Source organism: Dermacentor andersoni, chromosome 10 (assembly GCF_023375885.2).
Source record: "Dermacentor andersoni chromosome 10, qqDerAnde1_hic_scaffold, whole genome shotgun sequence".
Lineage (NCBI taxonomy): Eukaryota > Metazoa > Arthropoda > Arachnida > Ixodida > Ixodidae > Dermacentor > Dermacentor andersoni.
In genome coordinates this window covers 97,492,467-97,515,236 of record NC_092823.1, presented here as the reverse complement: position 1 = coordinate 97,515,236, position 22,770 = coordinate 97,492,467, and the positions used below count along the sequence as shown (strand labels likewise).

Below are 22,770 nucleotides of genomic sequence, written 5' to 3'. Positions count from 1 at the left end.
TCAGACAAGATATACACGATATTTACACTGGAGCCAGACCACCAGGAAGACACTCGCTCGCGCAAAGAGCCCAGACACTTCATCGTATTTCTTGCGGCAGGCTCGTCTATCTGTCGATGGTATCATAATATACATATGGGCAGGCATCACCCTATCACACCGAACACTGGCTGTCACAGCACTGGCGTCTCAACAGCGCTGACGAACGTTTCTGTTGCCTCTCCCTTGAACGCATCTCGGAGACTTCAGATTACACTACCACCAGCACTGTAGACGCACGGAAAGAGGGCGTACGTGCAGCCAACAGCCATGTTGGCTCGCCCGAGCTTTGCACCAGCCGCAGAGTAGCTGCAAGGTAGTGCGCGGGTGGCGTACGCGCTCAGCCGCGCGGACAACCGTGCGCATCCACGGCCGGGCTAGCGGTGGAGACGTGCGCTCACCTGGCCCGCCACACCGCAACGCGCGCGCTTGATCACGATACCGCACGATCGCCACGATACGGCAAGATCGAAAATGCAGAATACATCATAAGTTTCTGGCCTAACAATATGCCCATGATATATCTAGCCCTAGTATATTTTAGAACGACAGAAAGCTGAGCTAGTTTGTAAGGATTCATAATGCAAAGAAGGGGTAAGGCGTGCAGACACGCACACAAGAGAAGTGAAAGAAATGAGAGAAGTGGCAACAACGGCGTTCGTGTTGTCCACTTGTGTCCGTATCTGCACGCCCTACCCCTTCTTTGCATTATTAGCCCTAAGATATGCTGCTATTTCGTTTCCCACTGGCGGCAAGTTGTAACTTTCTTTTTTCTTCCCCTATCGATAGTTTCCCTCCTTGCTTATTAAGATTTAGTTTAATTAAGGTAAGGGCTCTTAATTCCTCCAGGTCTGGAGGAAATTAAGCATGTCTTGGAGGAATTAAGCAAATTAAGCAAGCACCTCTGCTTGCTTCATATATTTCATTCCTTCTAATTCATGACGAAAAGGTTCTCTCTTACGTGGATCGAAGAGTCGTTTTGTGTTGCCGCTGAATTTGCGAGTTCGTTAGCCCATACGGCGTCTATTGCAACCTCAACCGGGTGCCGGCGCATAGTCTCATACGCTTTTCGCTAATTTCGTTCTTGTTTTTTTACATTGCCGGAAGAGTGTGTCCGCAAGGTGGAAGGAAGGTTTCGCGGCACTCGGGAGCGACGCTGCGTATCGTAATGCACTACAGGCCTCGATGAACAAGGTGAGTTGGCCGCGTAGTTCTCGCGTGAACTTTGTCTACGCGAGGATAAACGGTTAAAAATAAAAGAAGTAAAACGCTAAGTGCCACGCAGGAAAAGGGCAGCAGACATGAACATAATGTGAGGCGAGGATAAACGGTTAAAAATAAAAGAAGTAAAACGCTAAGTGCCACGCAGGAAAAGGGCAGCAGACATGAACATAATGTGAGGTAGTTCAGTCAGTTCAGAATCTGTATTTCTTCATTGAAATGTCCAGCAGCTTCAGGACTAAAGGCCTGCCAGCATGTGTGCTGGAGTCCTGAACTACTTTGACGCGCTCGGCATCATGTAATACCAAAAGAACGAAAGAAAAGAAGAACAAAAGGAAGTTGCATTGTTTCAGGAAAATATATGAAAGCTAGAACAATGTGCATAGTAAATGTTCGCTGAACAAACGTTGCATAAATATGAATGGTCACATGAATGAATACGTGCAAGCTGTTAAATACACCTGGTATAGCGACCTTGAGGTCTATGTTATCTCTTGTGATAAAGCATGGGAAATAAAAGAAAAAGTTCATAGATACTGGATATAGTGACCTATAAACTTAGAAGGTTTACTGACTTGACATTTTCGTGTTTTCATTGTTTGCTTTATAAGAAGGCCCTCGACCGCAACGCGATAGAAAATTACTGACAAGTCATTTCAGAGAGGCCCATATAAAATTGCTATAAAAGCTACCATCCAGCTACGCAGCTATAAAAAGCTATAATAAAATCTTAACACGGCATCTCAATGCGCGAGCTGCGTGAGGAGAGAACACGAGAAACTGGCACTCGGCGCACGTGCAAGACGTGTCTCAAATACCTAGTCGGCTTTGGCACAAGAGTCTAGTGTGCGTGCGATCGTGGTCTATGATGGTTACAGCGTTGCATTGCTGTGCTGGAAGGCATGCAGAGGTCCAATTACAGTGTCGGTCTTGCATTACATTTTTTTATTACAGAGGTCCAAAGTGTGACGAGACAGGAAACGCCTATTTATATACCTACCGCGTAATATAACCGGAATGTGGGCAAAGAATGCCTAGCATTAAAAAGAAACCATGGTAAGCGGTACCGATCTGGGTCGAAGAAAAAGCTATTGCAGTAAATTATTTAGAGCGTTCAGAGACTAGCCGGTACTTCTTTCTCGGGTGTCGAAACCCAGGGCCTTCATTAAAGGGCCAAGAATAAAAAGAAGAGTCGAATGTGATTCTAGTATAGTTTTTGGGTTTTAGCGGCGTAGCGTGGTTATATATGGAGGAGTAAGGGAAGTCGGCGGTTACATGGTTCCTTCGACATGAACATGTTTCCTTCGCTTTTTCTCACGTTTGCAGGAGTACCTCGAGTATACGAATGAAAGCATTCGCGCGCCTTTGAGCCAACTCGACTCCACGAGGAAAGCGGTAAGCTCTTCATTAGATTTTTTTTTCTTGTTCTCTGTTTGTTAGTTTTCGCACACCGCCACCGCCTGATCGTTATCCGTGCCGTCTCCACCGCGCGTTACGCATGCGCATTACGCATGCACAGTCGTTACGCATGCACAGTCCATGAGCGTTACGCATGCACAGTCCATGCGCGTTACGCATGCACAGTCGCTGCTTAAAGGGACACTAAAGCGAAACAATAAATCAGTTTAGACTAATGAAGCATTGTTTGAGAACCCTGCAGGCAGTCCTTTCAAAAAAATATATTGATTATTAGATGAGAAAATCAAGGTTCGAGTATCACTATTTGAATTTCGCGTCGAAACCCCAGCGCCGGTACGTCAACGTGACGTCAGGGATTCCAAAGTATGTTTTCGCATTTGGGCCGCGTTGGCTGAATAAAGGTTCCCGAAACTTGCCATGTTTAATATTTGGTTCCTTTAGAACACAATGTAGTCAATCTGTACCGCTATATAATTAGTAGGCCCTAGAAGGTGCCATCAAAATCCATGACGTCACAGCCCCCCGGTGCGGGAACTTAAGTAGGCGTCGCCACCCGTATTTCGTTCTTGCGCTTTTTCTGGCTTACCAAACGTCTTATCGTTGTAAGAGTGGTGTTTTTGGTGTTGTAGAACGGTAATTTACTGATGCAGAAGAAATCATTTTTCACTTTAGTGTCCCTTTAACCATGTTGGAAGCTAGGCTCCAGGTACAGGTAACAACAGTAAAGGGGTAGCGATTCACTGATATTCTCTACGGTCAATGGTACTCCGTTGCTGGACACTGACCTCCGAGTGCGAGGACGCCTTCGCTTCGATATATATATATATATATATATATATATATATATATATATATATGGACCAAGAAGGCTCCGTAATGGGCGCTATCTAAGCTCTGGTGGTTACCGTTTCTGCGACACAAGATCAGTACTGGTCTGTTTGTTAGCCTAGTTGTTTGCTGTTTAGAAGACACACAGAAAAAAAAAAGGAGACTCATTGACAAACCACATTTGAAGTGCTCCAGTGAGTCGTCGATGTGTTTTCCTTATGCGCTCTTTTTGCGGGAAATGTGTATTTTAGCACTTGCAAATTGCTATCGTTGTGCGTGTGAAACAGTGTGTCACGCTGACACAGCATAATATTGCACTGCCAGCCTCGCATTACATCACTGAAACGCTTTCCCGTTGCTGCGGTAGATAACTTAGCCAATAGATGTTTCGGACTGAAATTCCGCATATATTTGGATACACAATACGGACACGTATAATATAACAGGCGTACATAGTTGAACTTACGCTGCTTTCGTTTTTTGTCCCTCATATATAACGCAACACAAAACTGTTTCTGACAAATTGTGGTTAAGAAAGCATCACAATATGGCGCACCTGCGATTCTACGGAAAGCCTGTATCACTGTTGTTTCGGTATTCCACCAATTGTAGTACGTTTAGGTACTGGCTATAACTACATGATAGTCTATGAACTCAAGACGGAGACAAGAGGCAACAAGCCCCATTGCGTAATAGCAGATCAGAGCATCGCAGGAATTCATTGTCCATCTTATGTCGGGCACAAATGTCAACTTCAAAATAAAAGAATCGCTGGCATATCCGAAGCGTGACCGAAATTTGGGAGGACTTGTCTACTTCTTGAAGGTATCTTTCGTTTCCATCTTTCTAACGCTAGCGTCAGGAAAAAACTTGGGCAAGGACGAACACAAAGCAACAAGAATGAACAGGTGAAGCACAAACTGCAAACTTGCGCCTATTCGATAACTCACAGCGGAAGAAAACAATCTTCTGCGCTTCACCTGTTCAGCTTCGTTCCTTTGCGTTCGTCTTTGTCCGAGTTGCTTCCACACGCTGGCGCAAAAACATGGAACTCCACTAACTAGCTCAAATTCAAGCTCTGCGTAACTTTAGGTGCAAGAGACATTCAAAATTCTGATTCCTTGGCCCTGGCTCTGTAGTAATTTGGTCTGGCTCGCGAATTCTCTCTTTTGAGACAAGCCAGCAGCGGTTCTTGATTATCGAAGGTCTCTCTCCCTCTCTCTCTCTCTCTCTCTCTCGTACAGGTGTTCACGAGTGTCGGGGACTGCAAGCCCATCCGGGACTTCTACGTGCAATGCCTCCAAGTCTTCTGTGACGGTACCTTACAATGCATGGTGAGGGGCTCGTAGTGCAACAAATATGCGAGAGCTTTAACTCAACGTGTATGTGTACAGTGGGCAGTAAACCCTCATTATAATGAAGCAATGTGGTAGAAAAATTTACGTTGCTATAAACAGTGTTTCGATGAAAGCGGAGCAGCTGTAATGGAATCGCAGTAATGTGGTACGCTCACTCCAACGGTCGCACGTCTACAGAAATAATGCCGCTCCGGATCATGGCTAAATTCTGCGGACGCCCGTGAACTGTTGTGTCGTATGCGGTCCCTATCCCCTGATACATTCAGCCTATCACGAAACTGTCGCCACGTAAGTGACCTTCACAGAACTCTTTGTGTCGGCCAGTTGTACGAGGAAACAGCCAATCGCGTGCGCTGCAACCGAGCGATCCCGCACAGATTTGCCGCTTCGCACTTCGTACTGAGCACCGTATGGTGTCACTGGACTTCGAATAATTCTGTCTAAGACGCCTGCACTGCGGTCAGAACCTACGATAGCTTCTAGCAAAGCGATACTTCGAACAAAGCGATTTCGTTATAACGAGGTTTTCACTGCATGTGTAAAGTCTCGGTGTTAGGAGTTTCTCTTCGCCTCGTAAAAATATTCGTATCATCATATATCTTCGTATGCCGCATAACAAGTGAAAGTTAAGACATATACTTGTGTAAGTATTTGCAGTGATTATTTTTTATTTGAAGAGATCATTATGTAATGCGTAAAACACGTGCTCGTTCCTTATCACACACTGATAGCGCTCACTGCATGTAAGGATAGGCCGGCAAAGTTGGGCACACCGGCCGCGAATTTTCTAAGATATGTTCAAGAAAGGCCCGCTATATGCGTTATGCTCCTCCCAGCACCCACACACCTCGTACTGTAAAATAATCGAGCTAAATGTGACCCTGACAGCATATCCCAGTATACCTGTATACCACTTGACGTCGACAATGATAATCCGACGGTTTCAGCCCAATTTCTCAATAGGCGGTATTATTGGTTACTGCTGCTATTAACATTACTAAATATATTTCTCTTCTACATTTTGCGCTCTTATTCCACTTTTGTGTAGGTGAAGCCACCATGGTTGCTCAGTGGCTATGTGGTTGGGCTGATGAGGACGATGTCGCGGGATCGAATCGCGGCCATGGCAGCCGCATTTCGATGGGGGCGAAATGCGAAAACACCCATGTACTTACATTTCGGCGCACGTTAAAGAACCCCAGGTGGTTCAAATTTCCGGAGTCCCCCCCACTACGGCGTGCCTCATAATCAGATCGTGGTTTTAGCACGTAAAACCCCATAAATATATATATATATATATATATATATATATATATATATATATATATATATATATATATATATATATATATATATATATATATATATATATATATATATTATTTCTTGTATAGGTGTAACGGGATGCACTGTAAAGAAAGAAAGAAAGAAAGAAAGAAATAGCGATGCAGCTGCTCATTCACGAAGAGCTGTCACGTACAGCGAATCTATGCCGGCCCTGTCTTCTAAAAAAGAAATTGAGACGAGTCTTTCATTGGTCGAGAAGGAGAGAGAGAGAAAACTATTTGGTCCATTAAGGGTTTAGCGTTCGGTAGGTTCATTGGTCGAAATCTCTTTCCTCCCAGAACGGCATCTGGTTCGCAGTGTGGATGGTGTGCGGGATGTTCACCACCCAGATTGCCGTAGGCTTGAAGCTCTCCAAGTACCTGATGAAGATGGACGACTACCTCTATGAAGGCGTCGAAGTCGAGGAGTCGGTGTGAGTTTACATTTCGTGACGTGTTTTTTTTTTAATCGTTATTATAGAGCAAGAGGCGACTTGCGCACGCCCTCTTAAGTGCAGTGGCAGAACTACTCTCAAGAATATATTGTCGGAAAATGAGGCCTATCTCCGCTGCTGTTATAGCTGCCCTGCACAAGGGCTGTTTTGCTGCTTTACCTTGTTTTTCAACGCCTTTCTTTCTTCTTCTTTCTTTTTTTTTTGTCGTGCGTCAGATAATGTTGCGTCCTGGAGTCCTGCATCATGTTGACGCATAAATATGCTGTATTGTTGCTCTGTCACTTTCTGTATTGCGAGATTTACTCCAGAATCCAGTCATAGCATCCGCTGAGCGATAACAGAAAAAAATAACCAAAGTAGCCTGAATACAAGGATAAGGAAGTGTCAATGCGAAGCCCAGGTCCGGAAGAAACAGCTCTTCATATAGGAAGCTGCCTTGCTGCGATAATTGTATTCCAGTCTGCAAACACCGCGCTAAAAAACAACGAACTGCACTTCAAACATGCTACGTGAAGCGCTAACGTTGCCGCTATTTCAATTTTCATATATCAGGGAAAGTCCAGCGGACGACAAGTCTACGGGTTTCAGCGTGAGCTACGCGCCAAGGTGAGCAATGCGTCTCCATATGCAGGGCTTACGTCACAATACACCTGCAGCGGTCATTGCGGAAACCTTTCGTTAAAGTTATTCAATATGTAACACGAAGCAGACTGCCTAGTGGGTGGTTTCTTCAAAACGCAGTGCTCCTAATTGGGCGTGTTGACAACCGCCTGCATAGGCTGCTTACCCGAATTTCTTTTTTTCTGTTATTAGAGACCTTTAGCGTGTCCGCTATTCCGGCAAACCGGAGCGGTGCAGCCGCCTGGTGTTGTAGAGCTCAATAAGAAAAACACAGCTAAAATTACAGTAACCTACTTTATTCTGCTTCACTGCTGGTGCAAATTTTCGGCAGCAACGTAATTGTGTTCACAATTACGCCGCTGTCGAAAACTTACACCCCAGCTAAGAAGAATATAGTGATGGGCTCTGTGTTTAGGTGTTGAGCTTTGCACCACCAGCTGGCGCCACCAATCAGGCCGCTGACGTTTGCGCGCCCGACCATCCGGTAATCTGCCCAACCGGTTTGCCGGAATAGCGGACACGCTAAAAGTCTCTATTTCTGTCACGTGGACGTTCCCAACGCTGGTTTACATCGAACGACGTGGATTTTTCGTCGCCGACATCCACGCATTCCAGTGCCACATGTTTAATTTCAACAGTCGACACAAGAACTTGCCGGGGACCTAGTTGATATTGCAGAAATTTCGTTGTGAAACGTACTTGTTCAGGGTTTAAACGAAATTGAATAGAGTTCTTATATTCGTTTTCATCCGGAATGACTCCGCTTCGTCATCTTTTATGCGTTTTTCTTTTTCGCCTTACACCCTCCAATCACAAATTGTGCTTCTCCGTTTTCTGCTTTTACAGCGGCTTCAAAGCGCCGACTGGCCAGTACAAATGGAGGTTAGTATACATTGTTTCGTTCCGTAAACGATATTGTGGGATATCCTGTCAAAAGTTCACTTATTGCGTTTAGTCTAGATGGCGAAGCTAAGCCACATAGAGCAACTCCGTCTCCAAGCATCAGTTATCCGAGTTCTATGTACATCAATTTTCTCGCGTTCGTATTGCATACCGCCCTTAACTTATGTTTGCGCAAACTTGCCATAGTCGCTGAATGTTGCGTATGATATGTCCGAGAATAGGTTTCGTCCAAGTTTATTACTACTACTGTTACTATTATCTATGCTACCGGAGGTCTTGCTGAGATCGCTAGACATACCCAAGAGAATTCGGTATCAAGTCTGAAAATACTTTTGACGCGAAATCCAGGTTGCATATTCACGAATATTTCACTTCTTTTTTTTCATAGAAAGAGCACATGCGCGTATATGGTATTTACATAATAGAAGAAAGGTAATATTTATTTCAATGGACAGATAGTTCCCGGACTGTTTCTTTGTGCAACTTTGCCAGTATTATTTCTGGCTCATATAGTTTGCGGCATAATCACACGTACGTTCTTCTATGACTGCACTTGTGATTTTCTTTTCTTAACAGGCGGCCTGTTAAGGATCCGTAAGTAGAACCTACACCGTTCCTCTAGTCTCCAGCGTTTCCTTGCCATCGTGTCTTACTCGAAATCGTTAAAGATGGAGCAGCTGAATTGCAGACACATTAGTTGGACAAATGACAATCACTGCACTGAAAGTCTGTCACAAGGTGGGTTTGCATCGACCGGCGGCCTGATAAATGTGTTTCGAATTCTTCTTTTTTTCAGGGAAGGAAAATTCCTGTAAGCTGGTGCCCTTATTTTTTCATCTTCCATCTACTGCCTGCCTCTAAACGCATCCCTTTCTGGCGACAGAGACGTATTAGCCAACATTTAACTAACATCGTATTAACTAACATTATTAACTAACATCGCGATACCAGCGGAGTTATTCAGTCATGCCAGTCCCTGAACACCAGCTCAAATTCTGAACTTCACCCGGACATCATGACGTGGGGGTGCTACTGAATATGAGGATGATGTTTAATGACATTCTCTTTAAATCAGGATGACGACATATGTTCGCCTATGCAAAATACAAAAACCATATGTCACAGTCTAGCACTCTGCCTATTTGCTTTATCTGGCAAAGTTGTCTATGCCCCGCCGCGGTTTCTTTCAATCGCTTTGTCCGGACTCTGAAACACGAGGCCCATAAGGGGAGCTTTGCAAGTGCCATGACTGAATAGCTCTGCTCACATCTAGCACACCCTATACGAGCGGGTCACGCGTGGTTGCGGGCATCTCATAACAAAGGAGTCTACATTCTTTCTGTTGCCGTTTCAGGAAATTCGAGGAGAACCCGTACCACATGCCGTAAGAAAAGTTATTGTATTCTACATACGGTGCATGGAGACTATTTTTTACGGAAGCGTTGTGGGAGGTTAACGCGGGCGCTTTCTCGCTGTAAGATCAGTGCATGCGGTTGAATTGTGCGCATGAAAAAGAGAGAGACGAAAGTTTTATAGATACGCTGGAGACAACGCTTTAAAAAGAGGGAAACGCTACTGCATGTGCCACTTTTTAACAGAGCTAAATCATATAGCAAATCGACTCTGCAATGACCGTCGCTGCGCGCAAGCAACATTTCGGGATGATACTGGCAGTTCTCGGCATGGGTTAACTTCCGACAACCCAGGCAAGAGCCTTTCTTAACGGGCCCTTGAACTGTCCTCACTTTAGCCTAATGAAGAGTCTATGGGTTAACATGGATGAGAATAAATTGTTCGCTAACGAACTACGTATATACTGGTTGCGGATAAAGTTCAAAAAAGGAAACCTTATCTCGAGCCGGAACTAGTCCCTGCGAGCGCGGGTGCGAACTACACTTAGGAAAGAAGTTTCTGTTTTAAAGGGACCCTGAACAGAAAAAGCATTTCGGGCTGTCTTAATAAAGCACCCTTCTAGAATACTTAAGAAAGTCACTTCGTCCGCGAGGTTTGTCAAGCCCGAATTGGCACAGTAACAAAAAGTGAGTGGTGGCGCCGCCAAGTGCAAGTTCCCGCACTAGTTCGCTGCGACGTCATAGAATATAAAGGCGTGTGCTAGGGCATACCTAATATGTCGTAAAAACCGACTGCAATGTATCCTGAAAAAAAAAAAGCAAAAGATTGGTCATAACAAGTTTCACAAAGGTTTACTCAGCCGCAACAGCCCAAATACGAAAAGTACTTTGAAATCCGTGATGTCACAGTCTGACGTACCGGTGTATTGTGGTTTCCTTAACAAGTCACATGATGGTTTACTCAGCCGCAACGGCCCAAATACGTTAAAGTACTTTGAAATCCGTGACGTCACAGTCTGACGTATCAGTCCTGTGCTCATTCTGCGCGAATTTTTTTAAAAAGCACGGTACTTTTTCGTTCGGTTTCTCTTCTAGTAATCGACGTATTACCAAGAAATTAGCGAAAATAGAGTTTTGAAAGGACAGTACTGCATTGCGATAAGGTGATTTAGTGTATCGCTTTCTGTTAGTTGTACATAGGCTGCTGTGGAGAGAATTATGTGTACAGTACTTCAGCTGCTCCGATGCGATACGCTGAGTGCGTACTATAGCCCAGAAGTTACGGTACTATACGATACTGTTAACCTCAGCAAAGCAGCAGATTCTAGCCTGATTTGACATGGTTGTCAATTGTCCCTGTCAAGTTTACTGCTGCCCTCAGTATTCTATTTGTTACGGAACAGGATTTGCAAGCACAATCACACGCCGAGACAAATGTCACAGGCTTCTATGTGCCGCCTTCTGTGCGATTTTGCCTTCGCGCTACAATGTCATTGAATAAACACCAACTAGCACAACAACAAGTCGTCCTGCAGCATTAGCAGGATGTAGCAAAGTTTGAACTGGCCTTGCGTTGCGGTGAAAGCGTGTTACGTTACGCATCAGTTAGGATACTATAGGGGATGCCGGCAATATATGTTGACTCTTTCTTCTTACAGAAAAGAACTGGAAGGATCCGTAACGTAAGAACCTACACGCTATTGTATTTTGCGTATAGGCTTAAAAATCCAAAACACGCAAAATATATTTAGAATATCTTAACGCAATATAACACGGCAAGAACATTTACTTCTTACATTGACGAAAACATAGACTGTTAAAGGGCAATAGGGCGATCCTTTGATCAGACCTTTTCATACATATATTCATCATATTCTCATCATAATATTATATTATTCACATTGTTATGGCGTGATATACGGTATATATTATTCTATTTATTTGATTTGTGCGAGCCTAATTCTGTGGGAGGGACGCGTAAAATTGCTGTGTACATAATAAATGCAGAAGTAAATAAGTTAATAAACAAGTAATAAAGAATAAAAAAACGTAACGTCTAAATTGAAACTACAGGTGAGTACAGTGAGCTGCTTATATAGTCCTGTAATTGTTTACAACATTGCAATTAACGCTGGTACGGATATGGGACGCTGCATCAGCTGGCGGTGAGGTTAATGTTTGTTTTTTGCATAAAGTACTCGAGAAGAGCGATTCCTGTAAAATCTTCACCATCAGCTAAATAGTTGTAAATCCTTGTCGACGTCTTCGGAGGTCCACTCTGAGCTGACGCTGTCTGTATGTATTTCCTTGTATGCATTTACGTACTTGTACTGAAGCTAATACACTTAAAGGTCAACTGAAACGAAATTTTGGACGCCGCTAAATGCCAAGTTTCAAAAAGTGTACGTTAGAGCAAAGTCTGTGCACCATTTTAGTCATTAAATACAAATGAACGCGTCACAAAAATCGCTCAAGAAATTGTCGTTTTTTATACAAAAGCTGAAAGAACGCCGCCATTACTGCTGCCCGGAAATGATGCAGAGCCCGGATCTTTGAGAACCAGAGCGGCGTGCTGAAAATCTCGGAGGCTATCTTCTGGGATTCGAATCATATTCACTGACCGCCAGGTGTCCATGACGTCTGCTTAGCTTAGGCCATAGAGTTACTATACTGACTCTAGAGGACAAGCTACCCATAGGGCCCATGCATTGAAATCGGGAACCGCAAGAGCGCCGCCATGTTGCTACGCGCCGAGGTTGCCAGCTCCTGAGACGCTTGCTAGACATGGTGACAGTAATCAGTAGTCAGTTTTAATCCGGCGACCGTAGCAGCGTAGCAGCATGGCATCTCCCTTGTAGTGTCGTGATGTGTGCGTGCAGCCGTGTGTTTGGGCTTTATAAGTTGGTTCTTTATTCTATGTTATGAGACGGTGTGGGTGTGGTCCATGTTGGCCGTACAGGTGGCAGTTATGCAACCGAGGGATGATCCTGTTGAAGTTTACGGCGGTATGCGGTTTTCAGCGGTCACGCCTGTTGCATTAGTGTCACTCGACGAGGTTACGAGCTCGAAGTTGTGGTCAGATTCCTCGTCGGCGTTCCGTAATTCTCTTCGCACAGGCGCGGTATGTTGCAAAAGCCGCTTTCGCGATCTATCGTCGCGACGATAGATCGTTTTTTATTATTATTATAAGTACTGATCCAGCTGTAGGGCACATGTAACCGACAAACGGAAGTCTCAGGAGAGCACCTGAGGTTATAATAAAGCAGGCGGCGCAGGAACTCCAGGGCACCAAAGGGACGGTGGGGGGACCAAAGCTCGAAGCAGAACGGTACGTAGGTTGGGGCCACCGAGGCAGGTGTATGCCAGGGAGTGTTCGCACGAACAGCTCCCCTGGCACGCGCAGCAGTGCCTCGCAAGGTCGAGATACTTTAAAGGCACCTGCGCCCATGATCTTTCTTTTGCCTCGGTGCAGTGAGCACGATTAACGAGAATAATATGGAGGGCATCCGGTGCAATCGCGAATGCGTCATGGCAAATGTAGCTCGCGTCGCCTGGCGTGTGTAGTAATATCGGAGTTGGTTGTATGAACTTTATGCATAGTACGCGTTGTTACGGTACCTTAAAGGAATGGGTCTAGAGGACGGTGTTGGTACATTTTTTCGTATCGCCCTAATCCTATACCCCCACTACAAACACACACACATACCCTTTTTTTATGTATACATACATGACGGATCATAGCCTCCTTCATTTTTGAAAAATAGAGGTGACTATGGACGGATTGACCAGTTCAAGTTGTCAACTTGTCAGTAATTGACATAGGAATCACTGTGATAAACACAATTCCACGATCGGATTGTTTACTTTCATTTTTTATTGTAACACTGAGGACTACATAGAACTTTATTTTGTATATGTGAGAGAAGTATGTGGATATCACGAGCTTAAGCCAATGTGCGATACACAGACAAAGCAGCTGCTACAACATGAACTGCACTGAGGGCCACACAACACATACATAATTACAGGTGCAAAGTCTAGGGGGAAGCTTCAAAATACGCTCTGCAGCACTGCAAAGTATAACGTATGTGTACAATAAATGTTCAAAAAAACAATGCATCAATGTCCCATTTGCCTTTAAGTTCATTACCAAGTTCAAGTTTACTGAAGTTTATTATGAGCATATGTACAACAGGAATCTACTGACACACCCGCAGTCAAGGTGGCTTTTCGCGGTGTGCTGGCTGCCTCAGTGTAAGAAAAAGAAATTGGGTGAATGTCGACACCAGTGCCACTGCTTCTGACCTCTGACCTGCACATGCCTCCGCGGCATCTTTGTGCATAAGTGTGCTGGCGAGGCGAGGCGTAGGAGTCATCCGAGAGAAAGAGTATCGTTTACATGAAGAAGTGGCTGTTCACATTGCCTGTCGCTTTCCCTCAAATGTTTCCTTGGTGACTAGGGTGACACCCGCAGTCAAGGTGGCTGTTTGAGGTGTGCTGGCTGCCTTAACAAAAGAAAAAGAAAGAAATGAGATGAGTGTCTATACCAGTGCTATTGCTTTTTGCCTCTTACCTGCATTTGCCTCCACGGCCTCTTGGCTTGCGGAGTCTGTATGAGGGAGCTGCTGTGGCTAGGTGTAGGCATTGTCTAAGCAAAAAGAAAAGGCCATTCAAATGGGGAATTATGGAAATAAATGTAGTTGTTATGTTTGCTTCTTGCACTCTTCTTGCCTAAAAGTTTTCAAACATAGTGTCCAGAACACACCAGAACTTTGACTGCTTCTGCTTTTTACCTGCAGGTGTAGCTGCGAGATCCTTAGTATGGCTGCGTGCAGCATTGTAACACTTGATGGAGGCATTTGAAGTGGTAGCCAAAAATATAAAGAATCATCCTTGTCTGCATGAATGCTTTCAATTTCTAAATGCAGTGGTAACTATCACTATTAGTGCAAGGCCCCCCACATCTATACGGCAAGTGCCATAGCTGGAAACTGAATTTTTCCTGTAGTGTTTCACAAGGCGTCTGATATGTCCACATTAGATGTGATGTGTTTGTTTTTATTTATCCCAGTGTGGAGAGGGCATCATTAAATTGTTTTTTATTTTTGCGTGTTTTGTTTTTTGGTTTATTTCTGAATTTATCAAGCAGCAATCTCATGATGCTAAAGTGACTTATGTAATGGCAATCAGCTTTTTTTTGCAGAAAAACAATGCATGTCTTGACCCATATTTTGACATCCCCTCACTCGCATAATTTTGCAGAGTATTCTACCTATATTGACTTGCTTGACCTCCACTAAAGAGTCTTGCATTTTCAAATACGACTCTTTTCTTACAATCATTCGACACTTCTCATAATTTCTGTACCTTGGGGCTTCTGATACTCTGCATTCACCATTTTTGCTTGTTTCTGACTAGAAATGTCTTCTTTAATTTAGAGCTTAAATTTTACCTTTGGAACACACAGAAGGGCTTGCCATTGCATATCTACATAAAATGGAAACATGTTTCATTAAACATTTGCAAAATCCAATTGAAGATTGATGAATGCAGCTTGCAGTGTGATTTGACTGAATGAGCCATAAAAGTAACTCATCTCACTTGGTAAATTAAAGCACATATTAGTGTGATGTACAAGATACGTTACACTAACGTGGGGGGTTCTCTTGCTTATACAGCAAAATAATCGGTGCGCGAGAAAAAAAAAATTATTTTTGCATACCCCTTGTACACACTTATTTAAGGAAAATGAGCTGGAGCTGTCCACATGATCTACTTGTTTTACCGGCGAGTATGGTCAACAAAAATGTGTTCCAGCTGCTTAGTGGTATTTGAGATTATGTCAGTATTGCATATGTGCCTGTTGTCTAAAATAATTGAATTTTGAAAATGCTCGCAGGGATCTGATGTGCATATCTGCAGTTTATGGATACATGCAAAAGACTCAGCATCAAGTGCAAGTAAACGGTCCCACAGGCCCGGATTCGATCACGCAAATAGATTCGCTGCACAAATTTGTGACCAGAAAAGATATGCCACATGAAATGGCATGCAAGGAAGTGTTGAAAATATTGCTCAGTTAATAAAACGCCTACGCTATTAACATGTGGGTTGATGCACTCGTTATGCAAAACGGAGGTGAGGCGTGCAGACAGGACACAAGAGTAGAGAAGTGGACAACACGAGCGCCATCCACTTCTCTACTCTTGTGTCCTGTCTGCACGCCTCACCTCTGTTTTGCATAATGAATCCTTACCAACTAGCTCAGCTTTCTGTCGTTCTAAGTCTCGATGCACTCGATTTCGTTCGCATTAGGCACTCGCCTCTTGATTACTTCGTGGCACAGAAATACTCGGCATCAGGCTGTTTTTCTGCTGTGGCCTTTGTAGAAGCATGATTGTTCAAAGTGCAACAATTAAACAAATTCTATGAGTTGCTTGTGGCTTCGCCAATACAATTCCGGTGCGCTGGTCCACCTGTCCAGCAATTTCCTACTGAAGGGAAACCTGCAAATAACACCGCTCCGCATGTAGAAAAATGCTCTACTGTGACGCTTCTCAAACGATTGTGATGCACCACAAGAGCTGCCTACTCGCGTGATATTCTCAACAAGGAGATACATTCGTTCACTTACATGTGAAGGTATATGCCAGAGCACTTCGGGGCTTCGGTGGCACATAAGGCACCAGTGTGCCATAGCGTCCGATGTCTACGCGCGATCGCATGTCAAACCTAAACTGCACGAAACTACTACGCGTCCAAAAAACAGATTCGAAACCGAAATTCGCGTCATCCTTTATTGCATGAATGCGTACATCGTGATTTACATAAGTCACTGACTTAGCGATCGCTTTCTGTAAACTTAATATTAACGCACCATCTTCATAAAGCCATCAGGTATGCGTTTTTTAGATGACAAAGCATAAGGTGACCTGTACCTGTTTTCAGCTCTTTCAATAGTAATTGCGCTGGCCACATTGACCAGTAGCAACAGGGCGGCGCTCTAGAGGTTCCCACTTTTCCGGCCCAGCTTTTCCTCTAGAGTTATTCTACTAACTCTATGGCTTAGGCGCTATTCAAAGGACGCCAGTAATAAATTTAGACAACTGCCCACGTTCAGTATATTCTTGTATTTTTTAACTAATTTCGTGAAAGGAAAACTTTGTTAAATTGGCCCTTAATGCACCTGATGATGTGTGTACCCGAATAGAATATATGAGGCTGCAACTTTGGCGTGTCATGACCCGAAAAACAAATATCAAGGTTGTTGAGTTATACGGGAGGTTTTGCGGCATCATTATGAATGTTAAAAGATGCATTGTATCACTAACACAATACGCAACGAATCCGCCTTTTTCACGGCGCGACGGCGCATGCGCCCTGCCCTAGCGGAGTTTTCGCAAAACGTTTTGGAAGGGACGCGCGCGGGGCCGCGCGGCCAGATATCGGGGGAAAGTACCCCGGAGAAAAAAGATGCGCTTGGACAGCGCGCTGTTGCAAACGCTCGTGCCATGTACCGCTTTGGAACTCTACTGGTAGCTCGACGTCGGTGCGGTGCCGAAAACGCGCGTAAGACTGCGACTCCACTTTGAAACAGAAAAGGTCCAGGGCTGGGGTCAAATTTATCGATAAACCCGTCCGTTACACTTGGGCGACACTTCAGAAACACGTTGCTGACGCAGTCTTCTTGCAGCGTCGGCCCACTGTTGCTGATGGTGACAGCGCGTGCCTGACTTCATGTACTCTTTTAAGGCGTGGTAACACTGGGCCGATACGAGACCGACAAGATGCTGACGCCGACGATTGACCAACTATTCAGCACTGTGCCCCTGAGACCATTTGATCATAATAGGCCGAAAACAACGCAACCGATGGGTGCAAGTTGTCATATAGCGCGACGGGCTTTCGTGTCGACGGCACCGACAAAATCAGCGTGCCGACCGTGATAGCTTGATCGAACCCTACGTGATCAGCCGTCGAACCGACAACGCGATAGCTGCAGCTCATTCACTTATAAATATAATTACTCACGCTCAAAATGCATAGACATGCCTTCGAAGTCGAAATGCACGAGCTTCAGTCCTCTCAAGCCGTGCACGTGAAATTTGAGCAAAATGTTCATCCTGTTTAGCGAAGTTTAGTTTAGGCTTGACTCCGTCGAGTTTGTGCACCCACTACCGATGGAGCTCGACTTAAAAAATAAGCAGTCAGGACGAAGGAAACCGTTCTCGTAGTTAGGTTGTGGCCCTACAGCGATGTGATAACTACTCTCCACTTCGCACGGGACGTACACAATAAGCGGCAAGTGGCGACACAGCGCTGTGCCAACATCTCGTACTTTGGTCACCGTTCCCAAACGCTGCCGGTCGCATTCCCGTAGATGGTGGGTATGTGTGTGTTGTTATGCTGACATTTCTTAATTCCAAAGCAGCACTGTTTATCTGTGCGTCAAACAGGAAAGCAGAGACGGTGCATTCGGTACTGCAGCATAAACTCGCACAGTTGCGAACAGTGTTAGCGATGGCATCCGCGTTCTCGCGAGAAAACTACACGGCCTATAAGTGGGGACTTATGCCGAGCACAGTTGTCTCTATTCATAATTTATAGCACGCGCAAACTGTAAGTAGGATGAAGTTAAACAAAAGCGAGAATCAGTGGTAACAGCCCGTAATATATATTTGTCTGGATCACAGTTGCAGTTTAAGGGAGTCGGCCGCTCATACTGACTCGTCTGTACGTTTGGCTACGTTTTGAGATTATTTTACATCGGCGATGCGGCGTTTCTACAATAACCGATCAAGCTAACAGCGATCTGAAGCTGTAGAGGTAAACAAATGCACCGGTTTGGCAAAGCCCACGTGGAAGGCTGCGCTCGAAGGTTTCTTGAATATGCGAAATGTTTAGTGAATGTGTAAAGGGAATACAAAAAGCGATGTCCAATCGCAGACATCAGCGACAACGAACTCAATGCGGCCGCGTCGGCAGACGGAACTCAGCGTGCCTTTTAGGGTGGCCCTTCTAGCCACCCTAGCACTGTTACCACAACAGCGCACTCGGGCATGTTCACCCACTATACTCGATGGGTGAACGACATGCTGCCCCTATTAATAATTAATTGCGAGCCACGAAACGCACAACCGACCCACACTCAACATGGGCGCAGGTACACAAATCAACTGGCGAAATCCCCGACACCCTTACAAAAACGTTTCCAGCGGCGTGCGCCAGAGGGCAGTACAAGAACATGAAAGTGGCAGATTTTGTCGCCTTTGACGCATGTCAGTCATACAATAATCACTCATCTAGTCAACTATATCCCACATATTTTTTCAGGGGTTTTGACAGCAACGAGTCGGGACTTGACCTGAGAAGATGGAATGCGGACAGGAAGAAGGAGTTCGTGATCGAGTCCATGTGAGTTCTGAACAGCTACTTAAAGTTTCTCGGAATGGTGGTACAGCTAGCATAAAACTTAACGAGAACGCACGAGCCGACTTTCTTGCACCTTCCTGGCGCAGTTGCTGGGCAGAAAATGTCGGCAGGTTTTGTTACAACCTCTTGAGGCCCCGTGTTCAACCCCGTGTATAGATTTATCCTCTTCGTTACTTTTTCAAGATTGAACCATGAGCAATAATTAAGAAAAAAAAATCTATTGACACTTAACCTACTCCGGCCCAAATTTTAAATGATTGAAGTGGCAAACAACGCTGTGTTTTGCATGTGAATGATAAAACACAGGCAAAAAATAAACAAATTCTTGTAATGCCTATGGCAGCATATAGAAGACTTTTCCCTCTCGTGAATTGTCAACAAATCAAGCCATTGGAGACAGCGTATGGTTCTTCGGACACTAGTTAATGTGCAATCACAACGGTGCGAAGCATGGCCATGAATTCTTTGTTAGACCATTTTTGTGCCACCCAAGGCAGGCGATTTGTGCTGGACAGCATGCTCCGAAGGCACAGCAGGGAGGCCTTGCCGTGATGCTATGCGTGGACATTCCCGAAATCTCGGAAATAACCGCGTTTATTCGCTGCACCAAGTGAAAAAAAGATGCAGGACGCCTAATCATCGCCTTTACGGGTGTAACGCGATAGCATTCAAAGATGCCCGACTGCTTCTCACGGCTGCTGGCAAGTGTAGCTTATACGTAACCGGAATGTATACCGGTAAACGCTGGCAGCGAACGCTTTGCACAGAGGCGAGCTTCCTGGTAGAAACGCCGCCTCTTGCGTGGGTTGTGGATGCGCGGAAGCGAGTGCCATCTAGATGGTGTTGTTGCAAGGAACCTGGCGCGCCGCTCTGTGAATGTAAGGAACGCTGAAAAGAGGGTTTGTGCTTGAGTTTCCGTGCAACAGAATGACAATCCAACGCTATCACGTCTGTGGGTTGTGTGAAAGTCATACTTTATGATATTTCAGACGTATTTTACTTTCAGAAATTGAATTAGTTCAGTAATGTCTCTGCGCAGCATGGAGGGCCTGCATGGTTCAGTATGCGTGGTTGAGAATTATTTTTCGCTCGCGAGACGGTCGGCGCTGGATTTTCTGCGACACAGGACCCTTAACGCTATCGCACCAAAATTATGCAATTGTGAGTTGCTGGTACTGAAAGTTCTGAGATAAGTCCTTGAGCATGTTTATCTTCCTTTCAAATATTCATTGCAAAGCGATATGATCACTGCAAAAAATTAATCAGAACCACAAGGATATGGTTATGACTAACAAAAATATGGTCCCCTCAGTTTCCCCTGCCGAGGGTCTCAACTCCGGCAGGTTTGATGCCATCAGGTTGCATACGAGGGTTTACCGGTCCAAGCACTACGTGACGCCGTAAGTCAAACGGATGCTCCACATCCGCCACCATGGCCGTGAGTGGTCCGTGCTGACTCTCTTCCGGTTAGTTCCTGTACACACGTATAGATACCCAAGAGTGAATGAAGGAACACCCACCGCTGTAGCTCAATAGGCAGAGCAACGTACGCGTAATGCTGTGAAAGTGTGGGCTCGACTTCCACCGGCGGCAAGCTTTGTTTTTTCGCCAATTCTCATTTCTCTGTACCTTATCGTTTCTGCGCTTCAATTAAAAGCAAATACTTTCCCCTGTACGATATCCTTGGTTTCATTCATTGGCGGTTTCATATGGTTACTGATGTATGTATGTATGTATGTATGTATGTATGTAGGTATGTATGTATTAATGAATTACTGTTCACAGTGCCGATGAGCTCAAGAGGGTAAAGGAGGCGCGTGCCAAGGGGCAGCAGCTTCACGTGCTTGCTGGAGACGGACACTGATAGTTGCATGATGCACAGCAAGCCCGAAGACGCCTCCACTTCGCTCCGGACGAGGCATTATGCTGCAATTATTATTTTAGTTTTGTTTTTGTATTTGGAATCTTGTACGTTATTTACATTGTCCATTTCACCTTATTTTGTTCACGCAATTGTGAAAGCACTTTGTCCAATTCACACCTAGTCAATACGTCAGGCCTAACGCCACTGCCTTTCTCTCCTTTGGGCCTTCATTTGTGCTCTAAATGTACTATAAAGAACCACAGCAACTCTTACGGGAGAAATAAGAAAGCTGTCAGCAGAAACTCTTGTGTTAATTCTGCTTTTTTTTACTGTAGGATATAATGTGTAATGTTGGTGGAAAATCCTACTATTATATAAAGCAATATGTCAGTATGTCCTATCAATCCTTTTTTACAGTTCATGTTATCACTATACCTTATAATGGCCAATTGCTTGTTTATTACTTTTTAATGCCTATCTATGTCATTGTATGCTTCTACATAGTTGTGATTGCAATTATGTATCCATTCTGCAGATATTATGGCAACAGAAATGCAGTATTGTTCACTAAAATAAATAATAATATATGATCATATGGGATACTGTATAGAAGGGACAGTACAGGATTAATTCGTGTCACAGGCATCCGAATTCTTAAACCAGGTTTGTATAAGCTGTGTGGCAAAGCCCGCATGTTCCCATTTGACAATATGGGATTAACTTATATTGCAGGCGTCTAGGTTTCTTAAGTGAGGTTTGTATAAGCTGTGGGCACCTGGTCTGACATGCATCCCTGCTTTTGTGTGTTATCCTTGCTCGCTGTACAAATATGGGACAAATAAACTAGTGCGAACATTCTCTTTTCTGCAAACCTTATAAACGTTTCCGACAAAAAAATATATCAATGCTTATTGTTCACGTTCCTGCTACGAAATACAAGACCATCAATGCTGCATTTCTGCTGCAGTCACATGTACACAAGGGTCTGTGATTCTTACAGCCAGATGTCCCATCGAGTACTCAGTCTCTCGGTATGCATTCACGGTGCTGAATGATATGCAATAGCGATTTGTGGTGCCATGTGACCACTGCCTACGATTTGTGCAGTATCACGAGGAGGCGCCTGTTTAGAGCAGAAGGCCACACTACACTTGGTGCACATTTTGAAGGGCAGCTTCAACAAGATGTAATTATAACTATATGTGTGCTGCATATTGAAGTGTGCATACCGGGTGCTTCAGCGAACACTTTCAAAAAATGTTGAAAGAATTGCCTGCAGCAGACAGCACAATTCTAGTCCATGAGCTGGGCTGTTTTGTTTTGGAGTGAAACCAAATATTTTTCAACGTTTTTCGGTTCAAGGAGAAAGTCTGCTATCCGTAAACCAATGTCAGGCAACTTCTATAGTGCATATCACAGGGGCCTGCATGAGTGCGTATCTCCGTCAAAGATAGCACGAGAGATAACTGATCGAGCGCTCCACTACTACCACTCGGTGCACAAGCGGACCGGCACTGTAGCAAAACCCAGGGCTTGCACACCGAAAAGCTTATCGTTTCGTTTTTCTACAGGTACAACGCTTTGTTACTGCAGTTTTATCGTTCATTTATGTTCGTTTTATCAGAACAGCATCTTGCATTTTAGCGAGTACACTCGCTGAGGTGCTCCTTCTGAAAACATGCTCAGTGCCTTGACTCACGGCACTGAGCATGATCTCAGAATCTACAATTCACTTAGTGAGAAAAATAAATACTATGTTTTTTTATTGTTACCTTGCATTGAAAATTTTTGCATGCAAAGTAAAACCATTATAAACCGTTACAGATCAGTTATATTTTTTTCGTTTCGGAGCAGAACCGGAACGAAACTTCTTCAATGAAGTGAAACTTAAACCCAAACGAAAAACATTTCGTTCTGACACCCTGAAATTTCTATCCTTTACAGCAGTGGATA

At 44.5% G+C, this 22,770-nt stretch overlaps 1 protein-coding gene and 2 long non-coding RNA genes across 4 annotated transcripts; 2 read left to right on the top strand and 1 right to left on the bottom strand.

Moving 5' to 3' along the window:
* Positions 1-1,063: 1,063 nt before the first annotated feature.
* Positions 1,064-8,876, top strand: LOC126544426 (uncharacterized). 2 transcript variants are annotated; one of them, XM_072284792.1, is made up of 7 exons: positions 1,064-1,233; positions 2,587-2,655; positions 4,752-4,841; positions 6,491-6,624; positions 7,198-7,251; positions 8,113-8,148; positions 8,746-8,876. In XM_072284792.1, exons 1-7 carry the CDS (start codon positions 1,225-1,227, stop codon positions 8,765-8,767), a joined length of 414 nt encoding a protein of 137 aa, XP_072140893.1. In that variant the 5' UTR covers positions 1,064-1,224; the 3' UTR covers positions 8,768-8,876. The 2 variants fall into 2 exon arrangements, with proteins under 2 accessions (XP_072140893.1, XP_072140892.1); XM_072284791.1 differs by lacking the exon at positions 8,746-8,876 and having other exon boundaries at positions 8,113-8,319.
* Positions 8,877-9,201: 325 nt separating this feature from the next.
* On the top strand, positions 9,202-21,119 carry LOC129387905 (uncharacterized). Its single transcript, XR_008615054.1, has 4 exons — positions 9,202-9,553; positions 11,180-11,203; positions 18,855-18,935; positions 20,739-21,119. It is a non-coding gene; the product is annotated as an uncharacterized lncRNA (long non-coding RNA).
* On the bottom strand, positions 13,375-15,721 carry LOC129387904 (uncharacterized). The gene is made up of 2 exons (XR_008615053.2): positions 14,095-15,721; positions 13,375-14,026 (listed from the first exon to the last, which is right to left on the bottom strand). It is a non-coding gene; the product is annotated as an uncharacterized lncRNA (long non-coding RNA).
* Positions 21,120-22,770: the final 1,651 nt, after the last annotated feature.